Here is a 24821-nt window from a genome sequence, read left to right on the forward strand (position 1 = left end):
TACGACAATTTTTATTTTTTTCCTGTTTCCACTTGGAACGAAAGTATCAGACCAAGCATAAAAAAAAGTATGACATTATTTTTTTCTTTTGCAATTGGAAATAAAGTGCCAATAAAAGCAAAAACAATAGATTGTAACACTTTTTTTTCTTTATTAAGCTCTCGTAATGCAAAGGAAAATATTTAATGTTTTTTTTGTTTGCACTCGGAATGAAAGTTCCAAGAAGAAGCTAAAAAAACTACGACTTTGTTTTGCTTTATTAAGCTCTCACAATGCATGAGGCAATATTTTTTTCACGTGGAACGAAAATACCAAGAAGCAAGAAAAAATTATAAAAATATTTGTTTTTTTTTTCTTTTTGCACTTGGAACGAAAGTACCAAGAAGTTGCAAATAAAAAAAGTATGACTTTGTTTTGCTTTATTAAGCTCTCGGAATTCATAGAGAAATATTTGTTGTTTTTATTTTTTCTCTTGGAATGAAAGTACCAAAAATAAGTAAAAAAAAAGTATGACTTGATTTATTATTTTTCTGTTTACACTTGGAATGAAAATTTTATGTAGAAGCCCAAGAAAAGAATGACAATATGTATTGATTTAATTTTTTCACTTGGAACAAATGTACCAAGAAGAAGCAAAAAAAAGTATGACAGTATTTATTATTTTTTCACATGGAGAGAAAGTACCAACAGAAGTAGAAAAAAAGTATGACATGGTTTTGATTTATTAAGCTCTCGCAATGTATGGGGAAATATTTATTATTTTTATTTTTTTACTTGAAACAAAAATTCCAAGAAGATGCAAAAAAAAGTATAACTTTGTTTTGATTTATTAGTCTCTTGCAATGCAAGGGGAAATATTTATTGTTTTTCATTTTCAACTTGGAACGAAAATATCATGGAGAAGCAAAGGAAAAAAGCTTTTATAATATTTATTGTTTTTCTTTTTTCACATGGAATGATAGTACCAAGAAGAAGCAAAAAAAAAGTATGACAATATTTATTATTTTTCTATTTACACTTGGAAATAAAGTACCAAGAAAAAGAAAAAAAAGTGTCACAATATTTATTATTTTTCTTTTTTCACTTAAAGATGAAGTACCAACATAAGCAAAAAACGTATGATTTTTTTTTCTTTATTAAGCTCTTGCAATGTAAGGGCAGTATTCATCGTATTTCTTTTTGTGGTTGGAATGAATGTTCTCTGAAGAAGCAAAAAAAGTACGACTTTGTTTTGCAATATTAAGCTCTCGCTATGCATGGGACAATATTTATTGTTTTTTTGTTTGCACTTGGAATGCAAGTAGCTCAAAGAAAAAAAAGAAAAAAATGTACGACAATATTTATTGGTTTTCTTTTTGCACCTAGAACAAAAGAACCATGAAGAAGCAAAAAAAAAAACGACAACATTTATTTTTTTACTATTATACAAGAAAATTCCACGAAGCAAAAAAAAAAAAAAAAAGTTGGCTAATATTTATTGTTTCTTCTTGCTCTTGGAGAGAAACTACCAACATAAGAAAAAAAAGTACGATTTTTTTTTCTTTTTGAAGCTCTCGCAATGCCAGGGGCAATATTTATTATTTTTCTTTTTTCGCTTGGAACAAATGTTCCAAGAAGAAGCCAAAAAAAAGTACAAGAATTGTTATTGTTTTTCTTTTTGTACTTGGAGAAAAGGAAGCAAAAAAAAAAAAGGAAAAACACAAGTACAAGTTTGTTTTGCTTTATTAAGCACTCTCAATGCAAGAGGGAATATTTACTATTTTCCCCTTTACACATGGAACAAAAGTACCAAGAAGAAGCAAAATTAAAAAAATAAAAAAAAACTTATGACTATATTTATTGGTTTTCGTTTTGCAATTGGAACAACTATACCAAGAATAAAAAGAAGGACCATAATATTTATTGTTTTTTTGTTAGCACTTGAAATGAAGTACCAAGAAGAAGCAAAAAAAACAAAAGATTGTACAACTTACTTTTTCTCTATTAAGCTCTCGTAATACCAAGCTTGCACAAGCTGGTGGGACCAACCATGAGGACGAAGGATGACATGATGAGTCATCACACGAGCTGGCATGATTTGGAAGAGTTTAGATCAAGTAGGACTCCCACAAGTTATCTGTCTTATCTCATAAGTTGGAAGATTCAGTGGGACTCACACAAGCTGGTTGGAAGATCAAGAAGGACTCCTAAGGAGAGTCACGAGCTGGTTAGAAGGTCTAGTGGGACCCACAAGCTGGCCTCTTATCCTAAAGGTCACGTCCTCATAAGGAGTTAGTATTTGAGTTATGTTAGACTTTTAGTTTACGTTGAGTTATCTTAACATGATAGGCTTATCTTTAAGAGTTCGAGATTGAATTTAATTAGGAGAATGAAGTGTAATTATACATGGACTCTACCACATCCTCTAATATAAATAGAGGACCTGTACATGGATTATAATTAAGAAAGTGAGTTTAAGTTCTTCTCTTTCACATGAAGAACTCTTCTCTTTCTTAACCTCTCTCTTTTCTTTTTTCGTTTTCTCTCATCTCGTCCTTACCCGAGAGCATTCTCTCTCCTCTTTCTTTCTTCTCCTTCATTTTTATTGCTCGTGATTTCAAAAAAGGGATCCTAAATTCAACATGGTATCAGAGGATTAAATTTAGGATCCTTACATCAAAAGGAATGCTCTAAGAAGAAATGATGAACGCCACTCATAGAAGGCTCCTTGTGAAGGAAGATAAAAAAGTGTGAGATAAGTTCCTTCATTATTTTTTTTATTACTTCATGTTACTGGTTTCCGAATATAGAAGATGATTTAAAGATGGTTATGTGAATATTTTTCAGCTTATTAGATTATGGATATGAATGACTCTCGATCTAGAAAAAGTTATCCAAGCAGTTTTGTCGGTTTGGAATTTTGTCTAACCGAGACCAATTCATGATAAGATTGTTGAGATTTTTTTGTTTTTTGTGGGAACAAGAGTCCCCTGATATAGAAGATTGATATTGAGTCATCTTATGAGTGGTTATTCAGAAAAAAATCAGAATAATGATCGTTTAGCGTCAATGCTAAATCTCTCCATTAACCGAGATCGTTAAATAACACTACTTGGTTTTTTTTTATTAATTTGATTTTTTTTAAATTGCCTATTATGGCTGAAGACAACATGAGTAACAAGAATGATATACTCAGAATTACTACTATACCCTTGCGAGGGGTATCAAATTATATGAGCTGGTCCACATCGGTTCGCCGATTTCTTATAACGAAAGACCTTCTTGGTAACCTCACCAACCGTGGACCACCTATTGATGTAGAAGATATTTTTTATAACAAGTGGTTGAGGAATGATACTTTGGTTATTAGTTGGCTTATAAATAGCATGGAAGAACATGTCTCCAACAATGTTATTCATCTTGATACTGCTAAACACAATTGGGAGATATGTGCTAAGCTGTATTTTGTTACGGTCCCGGATCTGACACATGGATTCGTAGGGAGGAAGGAGGGAAAGATGAAAATCAAGCCAAAGGAAAGCTTGATAACACTAGGTTCTTTGAGGAGAACGCACACCCCTGAGCTTGTTGAGGAGAACTCAAAACCCTTGTTTACGCTAAATCAATGTTTGCCTTTCTCATTACTCTTCCCCTTAAATAGGGTTCACCCTTACAAGGTTTAAGATAAAATATTACAAAAATACCCCAATAAATAAAATATTCCAAAAATGGCCCTATGGCCTATTCATTCTTTAACTGAAATAAAATAAATTAAATTAAAGAAAAATTTTAAAATAATAATGTTATTGCGTGCATAACATTACACTCCCCTGGGAGAAAGAGAATTGTCCTCAAGCTCGAAGGTAGGGTCTGCTTGCCCGTACCGACGTCTCCACTTGTTCTCAAGTAGTATCCGTGGTATCTATGTCAGTCCTTTGGACTACAAAACTGGAGCATCCAACCAGAGAAGCAATTTTTTTTTTGACGACTCTGCCAGCATCACTTGCTGTCGCATACCCCAATATGGATAAGCAACCAAACAACAAGTTGAACTATTTCCTGCTCCAAACTGGCAACTTTTGCTTTAATATGAACAACCTTTGTGTGATCTGCCCCAACGGTTGCCTCATTGGCAAAATGCAGCATGTCCCTGGTAACTTCAGTCTTTGGACCCAATCCATGTTCAGCAAAGTGCTCAGCATTCTTGACTAAAGTACCATGAGTGTAATCACTGAACAGACGTAGGTAAGTGACCTCATCTAGTCCAACGGCATGAGTTTCCCTTGAACCAAACTGTTCTAGTGAAGCTGTGCATAACCCCTGTGTTGCAAAACCAGCAGTTTTATCTATGGATCCCATACTAATGAAAGTCGCACAAACAGAAACATACTTCTGTTGTTGAAGTGTTTACTGGAGCCGTAGACCAATATGGTGGATGCTTGTGTTGGCAGCAGCAACATTGCGGGAAATCTGCTGAAAAGAGTCACTAAGAGCAAGTAGTGTGCTCTGTGGAATATCTGTAGCAGCAGCGTGGAAGTTGGCAGTCCTTGCCATGTATGGCATCGCTATTGCTGTCAAAAGGACAGCAAAGATTGCTTCAACTGTCCCAGCTGCCCCAAGGCGATGACCATTAGCTTCCTTTGTTGAAGACAATGAATAAGCCTCTGAAAACCTTTGGGTAGAGCCCAACATCAGTGCTGTCCACGAGACTGTCCAGAAATTTATTTGTGTTCTATCCACAGTATGAAAAATCCTTCTCCACAGTATAGTCTCCACCATTTCCAGAAAACCCCAACTGCAAAGCATAAAAATCATTGTTTTCAGCAGTGGTTTCTGGCTGTCTAGCAGCAAGTTTTGTTGCACTGCCACTGTTTTCAGCACTGGTTGCTGGCTGTCTACCAGCAATTGTTGCTGTACTGCCACAGCTTTCAGCACTGGTTGCTGGCTGGCTAGCAGCAATATTTTTTTTGCACTGCAACAGCAGCCTGTGTCCTTGGCTGTCTAGCAGCAATGGGTGCTGCACTGCGATATCAGCACTGTGTCCTTGGGTGTCTAGCAGCAATGTTTTCTGGACGGCCACAGCAGCACTGTAACCTTGGCTGTCTGGCAGCTGTGTTCTTTACTAGCATCGTAGACAACATTTGGTGGAAGAACCCATTAGTCTCCCCATTCTTTCTCACTTCGACCACCCAATTATTTCCATCAAGTATAACAGTCCCCTTTTCAACATAACTTCTGATTATATAATTCCAGAACTCCCCCTCTATCATAGGCATGTCAACACTTATAGGATGAACCCACTGCAAGAGATTGGGCATCTGAGCTGTGGGCAGATTGACCTTCAAATCTGTTGGAACAGAGTAACCTTCCATACTCCTGGAACAGAGGTCAGTGCTGAAAAAAAAAAATTGACTATAATCCTCCCACAGTTTGCATACACCGCCATCAACATTGCCTCATTATCCTTGTTGGCAGCATCTAGTGCGCCACCGGCAGCACCCAGATTTAGCACCGATGAAAGAAAGTCCTTACTCTCAGTTTGCATTTGCTGCTGTTTTTCACCTTTCTTCACTGCAACAACAACAACAATTTTAAATTTCAGCACTGATTTCTGGAGTGGCACTGTTGGCAGCACTGATTTCTGCAGTGCCACAGCAGCAGTACAAAAAAAATTGTGGAAGAATGCAAGTGTTACAAATCCAGCATCTTCCTCCTATCTCCTCTCCACATCCATAGGTGACTCTTCGGTGTGAAAAAAATCACTGAACTGGATTAAAAGAGCCTTTTCTTGGTTTAAAGAACTCAATGTAGTGGAACTTCCTTTCTTCCGATAAACACTACTATGTTGCTGGCCTAAATAGGGACCTATCAGTTTGCTAGTTTCCAATTTGTGTTCCCACATCTGAACAGCTGTAAACACTGCTGCCTATCCCTGATTCTCATCTGCTATAGATGCACCCTGTGATTCATTTTCATTTTCTTCTACATATTCCAGTTGCTGTTCATCTGCATCACTTCTAACAGGTTTTATTTTTTTCTGTTGAGTCCATTTCTGCATTACCACATCAGCAACAAATTTAAAAATGGAAAATGGCTCTCCTATCCAACCCAAGAATGCCACAGCAGCAGAAATTGGAAATTGAGTCATACTGTGCAACCCAGCCACAGAAAAATCATTCACCCACAAGACCATTCCCAGCACAACATAAAAAATTTTATCTCCATTTTTTTACGTTGGCTCCCTTCTCATATTTAGAACTCCCACCGACTTCCAACTCCTCTACCAAGCTTTGAACAGTCTTATCAATCCCTTTCTCTATAGAAACAGGATTAGCACCAGATGTTACACTGACCAACCCAAGTTTGATTATCTCCCTAGCAAGTACTGAAACTGTTGTAGTCCCATCACCAGCAAAGTCATTGGTTTTACTTGCAACCTCCCTAATCAAAGCTGCACCAGCATTCTCCATAGCATCTGGAAGCTCAATAGCTCGAGCAATTGGAACCCCTTCATTAACCACTTTTGGACTCCCAAACTCATCAAGTACAACATTCCTGCCTTGAATACCCAACAAAATTTCATCACCAGAATTCACACCTTGTTGAAGAATTTTGACAAACACTGGTTGAGTAGCATACATATCAACCAAAAAATTAAACATAAGGTTGCCAAATTGATAAGGGACATGCACACTGATGCTGTTCTTAGCAATAGAAAAATAAAATAGCTCCAAAAAAACATTTCTATCAATCCTGGCATTCCCAAAAAAATTCCATCTCGGAATTCATACACACAAGTCGGAATTTCATCAATTGTGCATTGTTTCTCTGCTTCAAAGAACAGAGAACCTCCATCCCCAAATTTTGAGAAGCAGTGCTAGTGCTCAGCCCTTTGGAGCCCCATCATTTCATCATACAACTGCCTGTCATTGTCCCTTTTCCATATATTCCCGAAAGATTGAATGAAATTAACAGGTCGTAGAGACTTACCCCAACATTTGTGGAAATCGGGTTTCTGTTGTTCTGTCAAGAGGTAGATTGAGAGTGAGAATCCAGAAGCCAAAGCCCACCAGATTTGTTTTCAACGGCACCAATAAAGCCTCCTCTTTTTCTGGTGGCGAATAGTAGCCCTTTGGGGCTTTACAGCATGGAGATTTTCTGACACAGAGGGCTCTCGGATTTTTGTTTCCCAATTTTGGATGTCTCCTTTCAGATTTTTACTGCGTCCCGTGAGAAAGGGTTTTTTAAAGTTGAACGTAAATCTGCCCTTACCGATGAGGTGTTTGCAGTATAAGCTTGTGATTTTGGATTTCCAGGGACATGGGACTGTTACACTGGCTTGGTCTGCTCAGAGATTGTGAAATTTTTTGGTGCTCTTTCTGCCCGTTCGAGACAGCGTCTGTTGCCTTTCATTCAGTGCTTATTTCGTGGTCGGAGATAATGGAATTTTCTGACCCTTGGCCTTTCAGCCCTTTCGAGACACTCAAGAATATGACGATTTTTCAATTCGGCTACACCATTTTGTTGAGGAGTGTAGGCACATGATGTTTGATGAATAATGCCATTTTCTTGACAAAAATAGTTAAGTTCTTTGGAAATGTGTTCTTTGGCATTATCATATCGAAGTATTTTTATGTTCTGACCAAACTAAGTGAGTACCACATGAAAAGACTTAAAAATCAATGGTATCTCAGAACGCTCCTTAAATAGAAACAACCAAGTGGTACGAGTGAAGTCATCAATAAATGTAATAAAATACCTAACTTGAGAAATATTTGAGATGCTCAAGGGTCCCCATACATGGAATGAATTAATGAAAACTGAGTAATACTTTTGACTTTTGGACGAGGTGAGTATGCACTTCTTCTATGTTTACTCATGTTGGAAGATAGGGCCCAAGCCCACATGACCAAGGAAGCCCTACATATCCAAGTATGTTGGAAGATGGGCCCAAGACCCATACATCAAGGAGAAGGCCCACAGGGCCATACAATGATGTTAGGATGGTAAATAAAGAGTCATCTCATAAAGATTGCATTGATGTAATTAGGTTGAAGTTTCAGGGTTAAAACCCTGAAACCTAAGTTCAGGGGTATTATTATAATACAATAGTTTAATTAATCTATAAATTGAGCTTTAGGGGAAAAATTAGGATAATCAAATCCCTAACCTCTTCTCCTCCAGTTTTCTCCCAATGGTGTCTCTCTCATTTTTCTCCATGACCTAAATTCATGGAGTCCTGAATATAAACATAGTATCAGAGCTTTGATTTTCAGGACTCTCATCTATGGTGTTTCAGGTTTCATTCTCCTCCATTTAGGATTAGAAAAAAAATTTCCCATCCATCTTGTTGTTCTCCATCTTGTTGTTCATTTTTTTCCATAGTTACTGGATATTAGTTTCATCTTTTGCCGCTCTGTGTATGAAAATCAACCTTTAGCACTCCAATTAGGCTTCACTGATCATGATGTCTCTTTTCATGCCCATCCTTCTAATTATCCTGGCAGCGACATGCCGCATAATGGAATTCATGTTGTTGAGGAAAGTCACCTTCTCTTCTATTCGTTGATTGTTTCCCGTTACTGGTGTCGGAGAAGCTAATTTTTTCATTTGCCAGCTTGGTTGCTGTTGAACTGTATAGTTGTATAGCGTGATCGGAGGAAACTGTATAGTGTGATTGTTTCCTCCGATCCCGTGATCGTATTCTTGATTTATCCCTTGATTTTAGGATCTAAATTGATCTTAAAATCGACTTGTAATGTATTATAAATAGCCTCCTAACGAAGAATAATATATCGTCGGAAAATCATTCTTTGAATCTCTGTTATTATTTTTTGGTTCTCTCTATTTTACATGGTATCAGAGCAGGAGAATTATCCTCTCTTTTTCATGTGCTCCCGTAATCGCCGAAGGAGGAAGCCGGAGAAAGAAAAAAAATCGTCGGAGTTGCAGAACTCTGTTTTTTTTTTTTCTGCAACTCCGTATTTCGGCTGTCCCGACGCCAAAAGAACGTCGCCGACGACCGACGACGATCACTAAAGACTGAAGACGACCGCCGACGACAGTTCCACCTTCCCGTTATTACCGTCGATCACCACTGTCGTCGAGGGAAGCCGAATTGCCGAAAGAGAACAGAGTTCTCTTACGACGGTCCTGTAGCCGAAATCACGTCGCCGATGAGTGCCGACGATCGCTGACGAGTGCCGACGATCACCGACGACTGCACCACCACCCTGTTGTCGCTGCCAACCACCATCGTTGCCGACTGAAGCCGATGCTCCGCTACCATTGCCGAAGACGAAGGTAATTTTATTTTATTTTTAAACTTAGGAACTACTGTTCCTTTATTTTTCCTGCCGACCGAATCGACCCAGACCAGCAGGTCAACAGAACCGAACCGAATCGGGCTAAACCCGAACCAGATCGGACCAGCACTGGAGCGGACCAGAATTGAATCAGCCCAGATCGTACCGAACCGGACCAGATCGAACAGGACCCAACTGAACCGAACCGGACCGGATTAGAAAAAAAAATTCAGATCGATGGCCACCACTACAGGCGCATCCACCGAACTTATCCCATCACCAAAGATTATAGTCCACCAAGACAATTCTTTCCAACTGGAATTATCCTCGATGAGACTAATTATTCATTATGGTCCCAACTCATGGAGATGCAAATTGGCGCACACAACAAAGCTGGATACCTCACCGGCGAAACAAAAAAACCAGCATCTGGCGATGCCAATCTTGGAGCATGGATTACTGAAAATCAAAGAGTCAAAAGTTGGCTTATTGAGTCCATTGCTCATGCAGCGATTTATTCGCCTCTCCACTGCCAAGGAGATATGGGAAGTAGTATAAAAAATGTTCAATGATGGATTCAATGAAACTTGTATATTTGAGCTGAACCAGAGATCTTTTTCTACCAAACAAAATGGTAGACCGTTATCCACATACTACAATGAACTGGTTGCTATTTTCCAGGAGATTGATCATAGAACTATATCTCAGGAAGGAACAGTCGAAGGGCTAATCCAGTTGCACTCTGCAATGGCTAGGCTTTGGGTTCATATTTTTCTCAGTGGGCTTGACTCTGAGTTTGATCAAGTTCGTGGAGAAATTTTGCTAAAAGACTCCAAACTTGATTTGGAGAGTACATATGCATATGTCAGACGCGAATATCAACAGAGACAGACAATGGGGAGCTATTGTCTAGTCTCAGAGAACTCGGCGATGTTGGTTAACCAAAACCGATAAAGATCATCAAGTAGTCGGAACCCTCAATCCTCTGGCAAAGGTAACAATCGTGTATGTATTCACTGCGGAAAAAAATGACATTCACAACACCGGTGTTATGAGATTATTGGCTATCCGGAGTGGTGGGATTTCTCGAAAAATCCCCGTAACAAGATTGCTGGGAAAGCTATGGTGACATCCATGGAAGATAATCAGGAGCTACCTACTACAAATGTTGTCCATCCAGGTATTCTCGATAATGTATTAGTATTTTCTGTACATTCTAAGAATAGACCTTGGATTATTGATACAGGTGCATCCGATCACATGACAAGGGATCCCAGTCAGTTACAATCCATCCTACCTTCTCCACAATCTGTTATTTCAACAACCAATGTTAGTACCTCTCCTATTACTGGGGAAGGATCTTTTATATTATCCAATAATCTGACATTAGATACTGTCATTGTGGTTCCCTCTCTTGAATATAACCTTTTGTCTGTTAGCCAAATTACTTCCACTCTTCCTTGTACTGTAACTTTTTGGCCCTCATTTTGTGTCTTTCAGGACATTCTAACCCGGAATATTCTTGGTTATGGTGTTAGACGGGGCAAACTCTACTATTTGGAGTTGACAGAGAATGGGGGATCGAAAATCAGTCAGACAAATCAAGCTAGCAGTGAAGATAATGCTCAAACAACTGTATGGTTATGGCACCGATGATTAGGCCACCTTTCCTTTGGTTATCTTAAGAAATTGCAACCTCAACTTTTTTCAGGTTTGACTGATGTGCATTTTCATTGTGACACATGTGAATTGGCTAAAAGCCACCGTATTGCTTATTTACCGAGTTTGAATAAAAGTTTCGAACCTTTTGCGGTTATTCATTCTGATGTTTGGGGTCTAGCCAAGGTTCCCTCTATTTCTAGAGCTCGTTACTTTGTGACATTTATTGATGAATGCACAAGAATGACTTGGGTATCTCTGCTTATCCAAAAAAGTGATGTGTGTTTAGCATTTCAGAAATTCCATACAATGATACATACTCAATACCAAAAGCAGATTCGTGTTTTGCAATCTAACAATGGTACTGAGTTTGTTAATGCTTCTCTCGAAACATTTCTGACCACTCATGGAATTCGTCATCAGACTTCTTGCACCTATACTCCCCAACAGAATGGATTGGAAGAAAGAAAGAATAGACAACTTTTGGAAGTAGTGCGTGCCTCTCTCTTTGGCATGAACATGCCTCGATTTTATTGGGGCAAAGCTATCACATATGTTGCCTATCTCATCAATCGAACACCTTCTAGAGTACTTGATTTTCAAACTCCTCTACGCAAGCTGCAATACCTGATTTCAATTCCCCATCTTCCGAATCTTGAACCCTGAATTTTTGGGTGTACCGCTTATGTTCATATCCCAAGGATCTTGCGAAATAAACTTGATCCATGTGCCAAGTGATGTGTATTTGTTGGCTACTCTGAATTTCAAAAAGGATATCGGTGTTATGATCCACACACCAACAAGCTCCATGTGACTCTAGATGTCTCCTTCTATGAATTTGTCCCTTATTATTCAGGGGGAGTTTCTTGGACATCTCTTCAGGGGGAGAGTTCAAATGAAGAGAATGTTCCACATGAAACTAACGGAGATGCTGAAAGAGGTGCCAAATTTATTGAGTTAGAAGCGGTGAATGAATTTTTTAAGTGTCATGATGTGAAACAAGACTGTGATTCAGTAATTTCACCTGAAGAACCCCCAAAGTTGCCCCCGTCTGCACCAACAACTGAAGAATCAACCCGGAATGTTCCTCCTCAGGTAAATACGAATCTTGTGTTTGATGAGTCTAATGAAACATGTCTTCCTACAGAAAACATAACCCCTAGATATCCACAAAGATTGAATAGGGGAGTTCCAAAAAAACAGTATGAACCTGATCTTGAAGCCAAGACCAAATACTCAATCAATAACTATGTGTCCTCCCATAGGTTCACTAAATCGTATGCATTTACTGTTGATCAATTATCCAGGGTTTCTATTCCTAGTAATGTGCAGGATGCATTAGTTGATCCAAAATGGAAAAAAGCGATGAATGAAGAGATGGAGGCTCTACAAAAAAATGCCACTTGGGAACTTGTTCCCCAATCTAAAGGAGTAAAAACAATTGGATGTCGATGGGTGTTCACATTGAAACTCAAACCAGATGGAAGCATTGACAGATATAAAGCTCGGTTAGTTGCAAAAGGATATACGCAAAGGTATGAGATAGATTATTAGGATACTTTTGCACCAGTAGCTAAGATCAATACAATTCGTATTCTTATATCTATAACAGCAAATCGAGACTGGCCTCTGCAACAATTTGACGTTAAAAATGTCTTCCTCAATGGAGACTTAGAAGAAGAAGTCTACATGGAACTACCACCAGGCGTAAAAAGTGGTTCTTTGTCTCAAGGTAAAGTTTGTAAATTGAAGAAGTCATTGTATGGGCTGAAACAGTCACCTAGAGCATGGTTTGGGAGATTCTCGGCTACAATGAAGGAGTTTGGTTATAATCAAAGTAACTCAAATCATACTTTGTTTATAAAACACAAAGAAGGAGAGGTAACAACATTAATTGTATATGTTGATGATATGGTCGTGACAGGAGATGACCCAGGTGAAATGCAAGCTTTACAGGATTATTTAGCTACTAAATTTGAAATGAAGGATCTCGAACAACTTAAATATTTTTTGGGAATTGATGTTGCAAGATCGAAACATGGAGTCTTCATTTCAAAGCGAAAATATGTGTTGGATCTTCTAGCCGAAACCGGAATGCTTGACAGTAAACCAATAGAGACGCCCATGGAAATGCATCATAAACTCGAAATTCTTCCAGATCAAATTCCAGCAAACAAAGGGCGCTATCAGCGATTAGTTGGAAGATTAATCTACCTATCACACACAGGCCCGATGTAGCATATGCAGTAAGCGTTGTGAGCCAGTTCATGCATGCACCAAGTGAAGAACATATGGAAGCAGTCTATCGAATCTTGAGATACTTAAAGAGTGCTCCAGGAAAAGGTTTGTTATTCTCAAAAAATGGTATCTCTAGTATTGAAGGGTATACAGATTCTGATTGGGCAGGTGATCAGACAACCAGAAGATCCACGTCGGGTTACTTTACTTTTGTGGAAGGGAATCTTGTCACTTGGAAAAGCGAAAAATAGAAGGTAGTATCAAGATCAAGTGTTGAAGCTGAATTTCGAGGTATGGCTCATGGTGTATGCGAGTTGTTATGGATACGGAATATACTGAGAGACTTAGGGATTGAATACGACAAACCTATGAATCTTCACTGTGATAACAAGGCAGCTATCACAATTGCACAAAATCCAGTTCAACATGATCGCACTAAACATGTTGAAGTTGATCGTCATTTCATCAAAAAGAACCTCGATGCAAAGATTATACAATTCCCCTTTATTCAATCTACGAGTCAGATGGCTGATATGCTCACGAAGGCAGTATTAGGGAAAACATTTCATGGTATAATTGACAAGTTGGGCTTGACTGATATCTATGCACCAACTTGAGGGGGAGTGTTGAACTGTATAGCTGTATAGCGTGATCGGAGGAAACTATATAGCGTGATTGTTTCCTCCAATCCTGTGATTGTATTCTTGATTTTATCCCTTGATTTTAGGATCTAAACTGATCCTAAAATTGACTTGTAATGTATTATAAATAGTCTCCTAACGGAGAAGAATATATCATCGGAAAATCATTCTTTGAATCTCTGTTATTATTTTTTGGTTCTCTCTGTTTTACAGTTGCATGTGCTGTCTTGCCTTCTGTTCACTGGATGGATTTCTGGTTGTCACTTAGGGAGGACGATGAACCAGTGCCTTACTGTATTTGTGGCCTGAGACTCTGAGCTCTTCACCTTGCTTGGCTGTAACTTCTTCTGTCAGGTGGAAGTATTAGTGTTCTGCTTCTAATTGTTGCCGTTTCTGGAGGAAGAATATCCGGCCATCTCTGGTTTTCAGAACTATTCGGAAGCCAGCATTTCCGGAGAAGACAATTGTTCGGTTATGCCAGCGGCGCCCTGAAAGACTCTGTTTGGCGCCGTTGCCGAAGAAGAAGAAGAAGTCGGCCACTGAACCTGACGAGATTTTAGTCTTCTACCCAAGCCGCATCAACCTAGTCCAAGTTACCTCGGAATACTGGTATTGCTCTCTGCTTTGCTGGATTATTTCCTTTGCCGCATTATCTTCAAAAAATAATCACTGGTTCATCGCCGTGGCCATGATGATACGTCTTAGCTCTCTCTGGTTTTCCACTCAATTTGGAACCAGAGAAGATGACTCTACTGTGAGACTGTCGAGTCTTGTTTATGTTCATTGGATTATTTACTCTGTTGAGAATACTGTTTTTTGTGAGTTGTCTGTCTCACCAAGTCCTTTCCAGCTTCGAAGAGGGGGAGAAGAAGAAGTTCATCTCCCGAGCTGTTCGGCATAGTGGGGGAGAAGGAGACATTTCCCGATTCTTGTTGTTGTTGATGACATCGGGAAGTTTTCCTATCATTCAAGAACTTATTGATGATTCCAGGACCTTCATACTTATCTTCGTATAACTGCATTCCGTTTTTTAGAATCCGGAAAAAAAAATTGAACAGCCACTCTGTTCGGTGCCGAGAAGAGGAAGACAAAGGCACAGTTCATAATTTTTTTCTAAGTTAGGAAATTTTTTATCTGGTGCCGGTTCAGCGCTTTACTACAACCCAGACCGGGTGAGAAAATCCAGCAACCCGAGGGAAGTTACTGGTTTTGTTCTTGACCGAGTCAACTCGGACCAACTCGGACCGATTCAATGTTGTGGACTAGATAGCAAAGCGAGTAATCTAGAGGCAACGCGGACGAGTCGTTGACTCAATGGATCAGTGAAGTACATTAGGCAGTATATGTTAGTTTAAATTATTAATGTCAAGTAGGAAACCCATGAGGGCTGTCTTGTAATAATCTCTAACATTATGCTTGAGCCCTTGCTTTAATAGGCCATCGAGAAGAAATGGGAAAAAGAAGAAAATTACAAGGGATCTGCATTCTCCCCCAACGAACCAGGGTCAGCATTCCCCTGGAACCCAAGGTGCAGACTCCCTTCGATGAGTTTGAATAATCCTTCTCCACCATCGATTTTCCCTTTCCCTCATGTTTCCATCCCGCTATACCCTTAATCCGTCACCATAGGTCGTCTGGGCAGAACCAGGAGACTAGATTCAGATTCGGAAATACAAGAATTCCTCTCCCACTGTAGAATTACTCGGTACATGGTCAGAGACCATAACATCTTAGTATCAGAGCAGGTCGGGATGGGAGAGGCATCCGACCACACCGAATTGATAGCTACTCTTAGGGAAATGGTTCATGCAGAACGGGTAGCTGGGCAGGAAGAGATGGAAGGGCGTCTGACTGAATTGGTGGACAGCCGAATTTCGTAAACCCTTCACTAGGTAATCTATTCGGGTTAATGAATGCATGGGGGTAAGAAACCCTACCCCTCAGAAAGGAGGGAGAAGCCCTGTGACCACACAAGGGGACCGATTTGCTGTGCGAACATAGCCCACAACAAATGGCGTGAGTACTGGTCCAGGTGGTGGGACCATTCCAAGGTTTACAAAATTGGACTTTCCAATTTTTTAGGGATCTGAGGACCCTTTGATTTGGCTCTACATGTGTGAGAATTTTTTTTCCCATCAAAGAACAGCTGAAATCGACAAAGTGGGGTTGGTCGCCTTCCACAGGCTCGATGAAGCACTATGGAGACACTAGTTAGAAATGGAGAATTTGAACCTAGACTGGGAGGAATTTAAAGAGTTGTGTACAATTTGGTTTGGTCCTCCTGCTCAGAGCAATTCGTTAGGAGATTTAGTCTTGTTGCACCATACCTTCACAGTTAAGCAATATCAGAAGGCATTTCAAGAGAAGTTGGCCATAGCCAGCAAGATGGTAAGGGTGGATCAACAAGTGGGGTTCTTTACTGCAGACTTAACCGAGTCTCTCCAGTTAGAGGTGGAACTACTTGCTCCCTCTAATTTAGCCAGAGCAATGAACTTGGCCAGAACACTAGAGGCCAAACAAAAATTTTAGGACCGTAGGCCAACTTGGCAAAATTGAAGACCTGCTGTTGGCACCACATCCCCATAGCGCTCAAGTGCCCCTACAAATCCCTTCCCAGCTCCCAAGCCCAGTCCATCTCAACCGGCATTCATCAGAAAATTGACCAGGGCAGAAATGGAAGACTGAAGATCACAAGGCTTATGTTATAATTGTGACGAACAATACACATTTGGACATCAATGTCAGAAGTTATTTTGGTTAGAAGTGGAAGAGGATGAGGAGGAAGCCCCAGAGAGTGCAAAGCCAGTGGAGGAAGAAAAAGAACCTGAAATTTCTCTCCACACCATTATTGGCCTCCAATCCACCAAAACCATGCAACTTGGTGCTTTCGTCAATGAGCAACCTCTCCTAAGTCTGATTGACTCAAGGAGTACCCATAATTTTATAAGCTTCAATACGGCACAACAGTTACAACTTCCACTGCAGCCTCGTCCAGTCACTTCAGTGTCAGTGGCCAGTGGAGACAAACTTCCAAGTTATGGGATCCACAAGGCCGTGATGTTTTCCATTGAAGGTCATCAGTTTGAGGCAGAATTTCTTATTATCCCTCTAGCAGGATTTGATATGGTTCTCGGTATTAAATGGCTCCAAATGTTGGGCCAAATCTTGTGAGATTTCGCCACTTTAACCATGAGTTTTGAACTGGCCGGCCTCCACTTAATGTTCCAAGGGCGCACGGCTGAAGTTAGCCTTGAATTGCATAGAAGGTTGAACGCAGCTCAAGAGCATATTGTTGCCAATGAGAAGGCTACCGTTGAGAAGCAAACAACAGCCATTCGAATCACTCCACCGCAGAATGTGATACTCTATAGACAACCTGGTATTGGCCAAACTTTCCTTGCGAACGCACTGGCCAATTCCACATCTGCCACTGTATTGTGTGAGTCTATTGTAGTTATTGATGCCATAAATACCGTGTTGAACTCAAACACGGGGGAAAAACTTCCAATTGCTGCAGCACTGCCAGTTGATGGTCTGAAAAAGGCTGGTCTTACTGCCAGGAGTCCAACAGCAGCAGTAATAGTTGCTGCAAGGCAACGAGCTGAGACCCTGGAAGAAAGAGGGCGGACAGCCACATGCTTGCTGTTGGGTTCGCAGAGGAGGATGAGAAAGGGGCAGAAATATCCACTTTTCAGTACGACAGAGCAACTAAGATGTTGACTCCTTGGGAGCACCCAATTCCGAACTGTATACAATTGAAAATGCATGTTATGAGAACACTGATATATTCTGTCTTTGTTGGAATAGGTATGATTGCCATGTCTGCCAAGTCTAGAAGGATCACTGAGGCAACTCAATTAATTAGTGAGGTCACAAGACGGAGTCCAGTTTCTCTCCAACCTATCCTGTCCTGTAACGGAATTAATGGGAATGGTGAGCAACCGCCAACCAAGTTCACAGAAATGTAGGAAAAAGGAGTGATGCCAGACAAGTTACACGTTTCTGCTGCACTCTCCAAAACAGCAGCTGCACCAACTGCCCAGGGGGGGGGGGGGGGGGGGGGGGGGGGGGGGGTGTGGGGGGGTAGGTGAAGTTCGTGATCCAGAATCAGGTTGAAATTCTCAACTCGGGCAGACTCTCTGAACACTACAAGGGCAGTGATGATTGCTTTGCCAGCAACATAAAAAATGAGACATTTGTGTCGTTGGGGCAGAGGAATGCTGAATCTCGAAATAGTACCCACCTTTCCTCTGGTTCTACCATAAAAACTCCTATTCGCTCTTCAAGGAAAAAATTAGAACATGCCAAGATCAAGGGCTCATTGCAATTAATGCATACCTCAAAATTATCAACCACATTGCCTGCCCGTTCTATTGATGGCATGTCTTCTTCAGAGTCAGCTTCATCAACACCTACTGCGCAACCATGGGCCAACACTTCAACGATAAGCCTTCCTGCTGGATCCTCATTTTCTGCAGGGACTGCTTTAGTGAGTGTTTCACCTCAGCTCACAGATGTTGATCAATCCGCAGATACAGCAATGGCATTGGGTACTGCCGTAGCCAATAGAGCTCCACTGGGACATGCTATACTTCTTCAATATCCTGGTATACATTCTCTCAGTAGTGGACTTCAATGTACCTCAGCCTTGTGATTGCTCAAGCCATCTGGTCTTCGATTGCCTTCACCACATATAGGTTTCTTTGATGTGGATAAACTTGTGTCACATGCTACTAGTGGGTCTTTGTCGTCTTATACAATACAGCCAAGCCATCATTTTACAAGTGCTGCTGGAGTGGGCAAACTCGGAGAGGCTTTAAAACCAAAGTCCTATACTACACTTCAGGCTGACTTTTCAGCTTTAGTGTAAAACAGAGATAACCGAAAATAATAACAGAGATTGAAAGAATGATTTTTCGTTGATTTTATTCTTCTCCGTTAGGAGGCTATTTATAATACATTACAAGTCGATTTTAGGATCACTTTAGATCCTAAAATCAAGGAATAAAATCAAGAATACAATCACGGGATCGGAGGAAACAATCACGCTATACAGTTTCCTCCGATCACGCTATACAGCTATACATTTCAACATTCCCCCTCAAGTTGGTGCATAGATATCAGTCAAGCACAACTTGTCAATTATACCATGAAATGTTTTTCCTGATACTGCCTTCATGAGCATATCAACCATCTGACTCGCAGATTGAATAAAGGGGAATTGTATAATCTTTGCATCGAGGTTCTCTTTGATGAAATGACGATCAACTTCAACATGTTTAGTGCGATCATGTTGAACTGGATTTTGTGCAATTGTGATAGCTGCCTTGTTATCACAGTGAAGATTCATAGGTTTGTCGTATTCAATCCCTAAGTCTCTCAATATATTCCATATCCATAACAACTTGCATACACCATGAGCCATACCTCGAAATTCAGCTTCAGCACTTGATCTTGATACTACCTTCTGTTTTTTGCTTTTCCAAGTAACAAGATTCCCTTCCACAAAAGTAAAGTAACCCGACGTGGATCTTCTGGTTGTCTGATCACCTGCCCAATCAGAATCTGTATACCCTTCAATACTAGAGATACCATTTTTTGAGAATAATAAACCTTTTCCTGGAGCACTCTTTAAGTATCTCAAGATCCGATAGACTGCTTCCATATGTTCTTCACTTGGTGCATGCATGAACTGGCTCACAACGCTTACTGCATATGCTACATCGGGCCTTGTGTGGGATAGGTAGATTAATCTTCCAACTAATCGCTGATAACGCCCTTTGTCTGCTGGAATTTGATCTGGAAGAATTTCGAGTTTATGATGCATTTCCATGGGCGTCTCTATTGGTTTACAGTCAAGCATTCCGGTTTCGGCTAGAAGATCCAACATATATTTTCGCTGTGAAAGGAAGACTCCATGTTTTGATCTTGCAACTTCAATCCCCAAAAAATATTTAAGTTGTCCGAGATCCTTCATTTCGAATTTAGTAGCTAAATACTCCTGTAAAGCTTGCATTTCACCTGGGTCATCTCCTGTCACGACCATATCATCAACATATACAATTAATGCTGTTACCTTTCCTTCTTTGTGTTTTATAAACAAAGTATAATCTGAGTTACTTTGTTTATAACCAAACTCCTTCATTGTAGCCGAGAATCTCCCAAACCATGCTCTAGGTGACTGTTTCAGCCCATACAATGACTTCTTCAATTTACAAACTTTACCTTGAGACAAAGAATCACTTTTTACACCTGGTGGTAGTTCCATGTAGACTTCTTCTTCTAAGTCTCCATTGAGGAAGGCATTTTTAACGTCAAATTGTTGCAGAGGCCAGTCTTGATTTGCTGCTATAGATATAAGAATACGAATTGTATTGATCTTAGCTACTGGTGCAAAAGTATCCTGATAGTCTATCCCATACCTTTGCGTATATCCTTTTGCAACTAGCCGAGCTTTATATCTGTCAATGCTTCCATCTGGTTTGAGTTTCAATGTGAATACCCATCGACATCCAATTGTTTTTACTCCTTTAGGTTGGGGAACAAGTTCCCAAGTGGTATTTTTTTGTAGAGCCTCCATCTCTTCGTTCATCGCTTTTTTCCATTTTGGATCAGCTAATGCATCCTGCACATTACTAGGAATAGAAACCCTGGATAATTGATCAACAGTAAATGCATACGATTTAGTCAACCTATGGGAGGACACATAGTTATTGATTGAGTATTTGGTCTTGGCTTCAAGATCAGGTTCATACTGTTTTTTTGGAACTCCCCTATTCAATCTTTGTGGATATCTAGAGGTTATGTTTTCTGTAGGAAGACATGTTTCATTAGACTCATCAAACACAAGATTCGTATTTACCTGAGGAGGAACTTTCTGGGTTGATTCTTCAGTTGTTGGTGCAGACGGGGGCAACTCTGGGGGTTCTTCAGGTGAAATTACTGAATCACAGTCTTGTTGCACATCATGACACTTAAAAAATTCATTCACCGCTTCTAACTCAATAAATTTGGCACCTGTTTCAGCATCTCCGTTAGTTTTATGTGGAACATTCTCTTCATTTGAACTCTCCCCTTGAAGAGATGTCCAAGAAACTCCCCCTGAATAATAAGGGACTGATTCATGGAAGGATACATCTAAAGTCACATGGAGCTTGTTGGTGTGTGGATCATAACACCGATATCCTTTTTGAAAATCAGATTAGCCAACAAATACACATCGCTTGGCACATGGATCAAGTTTATTTCGCAAGATCTTTGGGATATGAACATAAGCGGTACACCCAAAAATTCGGGGTTCAAGATTCGGAAGATGGGGAATCGAAATCAGGGATTGCAGCTTGTGTAGAGAAGTTTGAAAATCAAGTACTCTAGAAGGTGTTCGATTGATGAGGTAGGCAGCAGATGTTATAGCTTCGCCCCAATAAAATCGAGGCATGTTCATGCCAAAGAGAGAGGCACGCACTACTTCCAAAAGTTGTCTATTCTTTCTTTCTGCCAATCCATTTTGTTGGGGAGTATAGATGCAAGAAGTCTGGTGACGAATTCCATGAGTGGTCAGAAAAGTTTCGAGAGAACCATTAACAAACTCAATACCATTGTCAGATTACAAAACACGAATCTGCTTTTGGTATTGAGTATGTATCATTGTATGGAATTTCTGAAACACACATAACTTTTTTGGATAAGCAGAGATACCAAAGTCATTCTAGTGCATTCATCAATAAATGTCACAAAGTAACGAGCTCTAGAAATAGAGGGAATCTTGGCTAGACCCCAAACATCAGAATGAATAACAGCAAAAGGTTCGAAACTTTTATCCAAACTCGGGAAATAAGCAATACGGTGGCTTTTAGCCAATTCACATGTGTCACAATGAAAATGCACATCAGTCAAACCTGAAAAAAGTTGAGGTCGCAATTTCTTAAGATAACCAAAGGAAAGGTGGCCTAATCATCAGTGCCATAACCATACAGTTGTTTGAGCATTATCTTCACTGCTAGCTTGATTTGTCTGACTGATTTTCGATCCCCCGTTCTCTGTCAACTCCAAATAGTAGAGTTTGCCCCGTCTAACACCATAACCAAGAATATTCTGGGTTAGAATGTCCTGAAAGACACAAAATGAGGGCCACAAAGTTACAGTACAAGCAAGAGTGGAAGTAATTTGGCTAACAGACAAAAGGTTATATTCAAGAGAGGGAACCACAAGGACAGTATCTAATGTAAAATTATTGGATAATATAACAGATCCTTCCCCAGTAATAGGAGAGGTACTACCATTGGCTGTTGAAATAACAGATTGTGGAGAAGGTAGGATGGATTGTAACTGACTGGGATCCCTTGTCATGTGATCGGATGCACCTGTATCAATAATCCAAGGTCTATTCTTAGAATGTATAGAAAATACTAATGCATTATTGAGAATACCTGGATGGGCAACATTTGCAGTAGGTTGCTCCTGATTATCTTCCATGGATGTCACCATAGCCAATAATCTCATAACACCGGTGTTGTGAATGTCATTTTTTTCCGCAGTGAATACATACACGATTGTTACCTTTGCCAGAGGATTGAGGGTTCTGACTGCTTGATGTTCCTTGTCGGTTTTGGTTGACCAACATCGCCGAGTTCTCGGAGACTGGGTGATAGCTCCCCATTGTTTGTCTCTGTTGATATTCATGTCTGACATATGCATATATACTCTCCAAATCAAGTTTGGGATCTTTTCACAAAATTTCTCCATGAACTTGATCAAACTCGGAGTCTAAGCCCACTAAGAAAAATATGAACCCGAAGCCTAGCCATTGCAGAGTGCAACTGAATTAGCCCTTCGACTGTTCCTTCCTGAGATATAGTTCTATGATCAATCTCCTAGAAAATAGCAACCAGTTCATTGTAGTATGTGGATAACGGTCTACCATTTTGTTTGGTAGAAAAAGATCTCTGGTTCAGCTCAAATATACAAGTTTCATCGGATCCATCATAGAATGTTTTTGATACTGCTTCCCATATCTCCTTGGCAGTGGAGAGGCGAATAAATCGTTGCATGAGCAATGGACTCATGGAGTCAATAAGCCAACTTTTGACTCTTTGATTTTCAGTAATTCATGCTCCAAGATTGGCATCACCAGATGCTGGTTTTTTTGTTTAGCCGGTGAGGTATCCAGCTTTGTTGCGTGCGCCAATTCGCATCTCCATGTGTTGGGACCATAATGAATAATTGGTCTCATCGAGGATAATTCCAGTTGGAAACGCAGAATTATCTTGGTGGACTATAATCTATGGTGATGTGATAAGTTTGGTGGATGCGCCTGTAGTGGTGGCCATCGATTTGAATTTTTTTTTTCTAATCCGGTCCGGTTCGATCTGGTCTGGTTCGGTACGATCTGGGCGGATTCAATTATGGTCCGATTTGGTTTGGGTTTAGACCGATTCGGTTCGATTTGGTTGACCCGCCGGTCTGGGTCGGCAGGAAAAATAAACGAACAGTAGTTCCTAAGTTAAAAAAAAATACCTTCGTCTTTGGCAACGACAGCGGAGTGTCGGCTTCGGTCGGAACAGAGTGGTGGTGCCGTCGTCGATGCTCGTCGGCACTTGTCAGCGATCGTCGGCACTCCTCGGCGACATGATTCCGACTACAGGACCATCGTAAGAGAACTCAGTTCTCTTTCGGCAATTCGGCTTCCCTCGGCGACAGTGGTGATCGGCGGTAATAACGGGAAGGTGGAACTGTCATCGACGGTTGTCTTCGGTCTTCAGTGATCGTCGTCGGGCGTCGGCAACGTTCTTTTGGCGTCGGGACAGCCGGAATACGGAGTTGCAGAAAAAACAGAGTTCTGCAACTCCAACGGATTTTTTTTTCTTTTTCGGCTTCCTCCTTCGGCGATTACAGGAGCACTTAGCTCCGACTTTCTGCGACGGAAAAGAGAGGATAATTCTCCTGCTCTGATACCATGTAAAACAGAGAGAACCGAAAATAATAACAGAGATTGAAAGAATGATTTTTCGATGATTTTATTCTTCTCCGTTAGGAGGCTACTTATAGTACATTACAAGTCGATTTTAGGATCAATTTAGATCCTAAAATCAAGGAATAAAATCAAGAATACAATCACGGGATCGGAGGAAACAATCACGCTATACAGCTATACATTTCAACATTCAGGCATGCCACCTGCCATCTCTTCACCAATGCAAAAGCAATCAGATTTATCTCCTTCCACCAGTGGAGAGGTTCATGTGAGTTCTACTAACCTCCATGTGTCTGCTACAATAGATTGTGATCAGCATCTTGATTTGGAAGTCCAATGGCACATTGCACCTAATGTCCAGAAGACTACTGAGCTATTGCAGCCTGTGGAGCAGGGTCAGTCCTCGGATATCATCAGTAACTCCACATGTAATGCTGAACTTCAGGTTTTAGTTGCAGCCAAGCCTGCTTCCATGAACAAACCCTACATCAATTACCATGCATGGGTACATTGATGTGGGCATAGTCAAAAAGTTACTGGCCGCAGATGACCTCTCTTTCAGCTTAAAAAAAAAAAATTACATTCGATCTCGAGGATGCTACTTGGAATGCCCTAGATCAGTTTTACCAAACGTACCCTACATTCGAGCTTGAGGGCAAGCTCGTTTTCCAGGAGGGGAGTGTTGTTGCGGACGAGCCGGTGACTCAGTGGAGCATTGAAGTACATGAGGCAGTATATGTTAGTTTAAATTATTAATGTCAAGTAGGAAGCCTACGAGGGCAGTCTTGCAATAATCTCTAACTTTATGATCGAGCCCTTGCTTTAATAGGCCATCGAGAAGAAATGGGAAAAAGAAGAAAATTACAAGGGATCTGTGTTCTCCCCCAACAAATTAAGGTCGACGTTCCCCTGGAACCCAAGGTGCAGACTCCCTTCGATGAGTCTGAATTATCCATCTCCACCATCGAATGAGTCTGAATTATCCATCTCCACCATCGATTTCCCCTTTCCCTTATGTTTCCATCC

The 24821-nt window shown here is 40.4% G+C and overlaps 1 protein-coding gene and 1 pseudogene across 1 annotated transcript; one reads left to right on the forward strand and one right to left on the reverse strand.

Annotated features, from left to right (window-relative positions):
• The first annotated feature begins 16039 nt into the window (after positions 1–16039).
• Positions 16040–16993, forward strand: LOC137946578 (uncharacterized). Its single transcript, XM_068792921.1, has 3 exons — positions 16040–16306; positions 16409–16465; positions 16568–16993. The coding sequence occupies exons 1-3, from the start codon at positions 16040–16042 to the stop codon at positions 16991–16993; spliced, it is 750 nt and encodes a 249-aa protein (XP_068649022.1).
• A 5557-nt stretch (positions 16994–22550) lies between these two features.
• Positions 22551–24005, reverse strand: LOC137946579 (uncharacterized; annotated as a pseudogene).
• Positions 24006–24821: the final 816 nt, after the last annotated feature.

Source organism: Aristolochia californica, unplaced genomic scaffold (genome assembly GCF_029961685.1).
Source record: "Aristolochia californica isolate CCGP_79_NKW_82.1479 unplaced genomic scaffold, dmAriCali1.0.hap1 SCAF_12, whole genome shotgun sequence".
Lineage (NCBI taxonomy): Eukaryota > Viridiplantae > Streptophyta > Magnoliopsida > Piperales > Aristolochiaceae > Aristolochia > Aristolochia californica.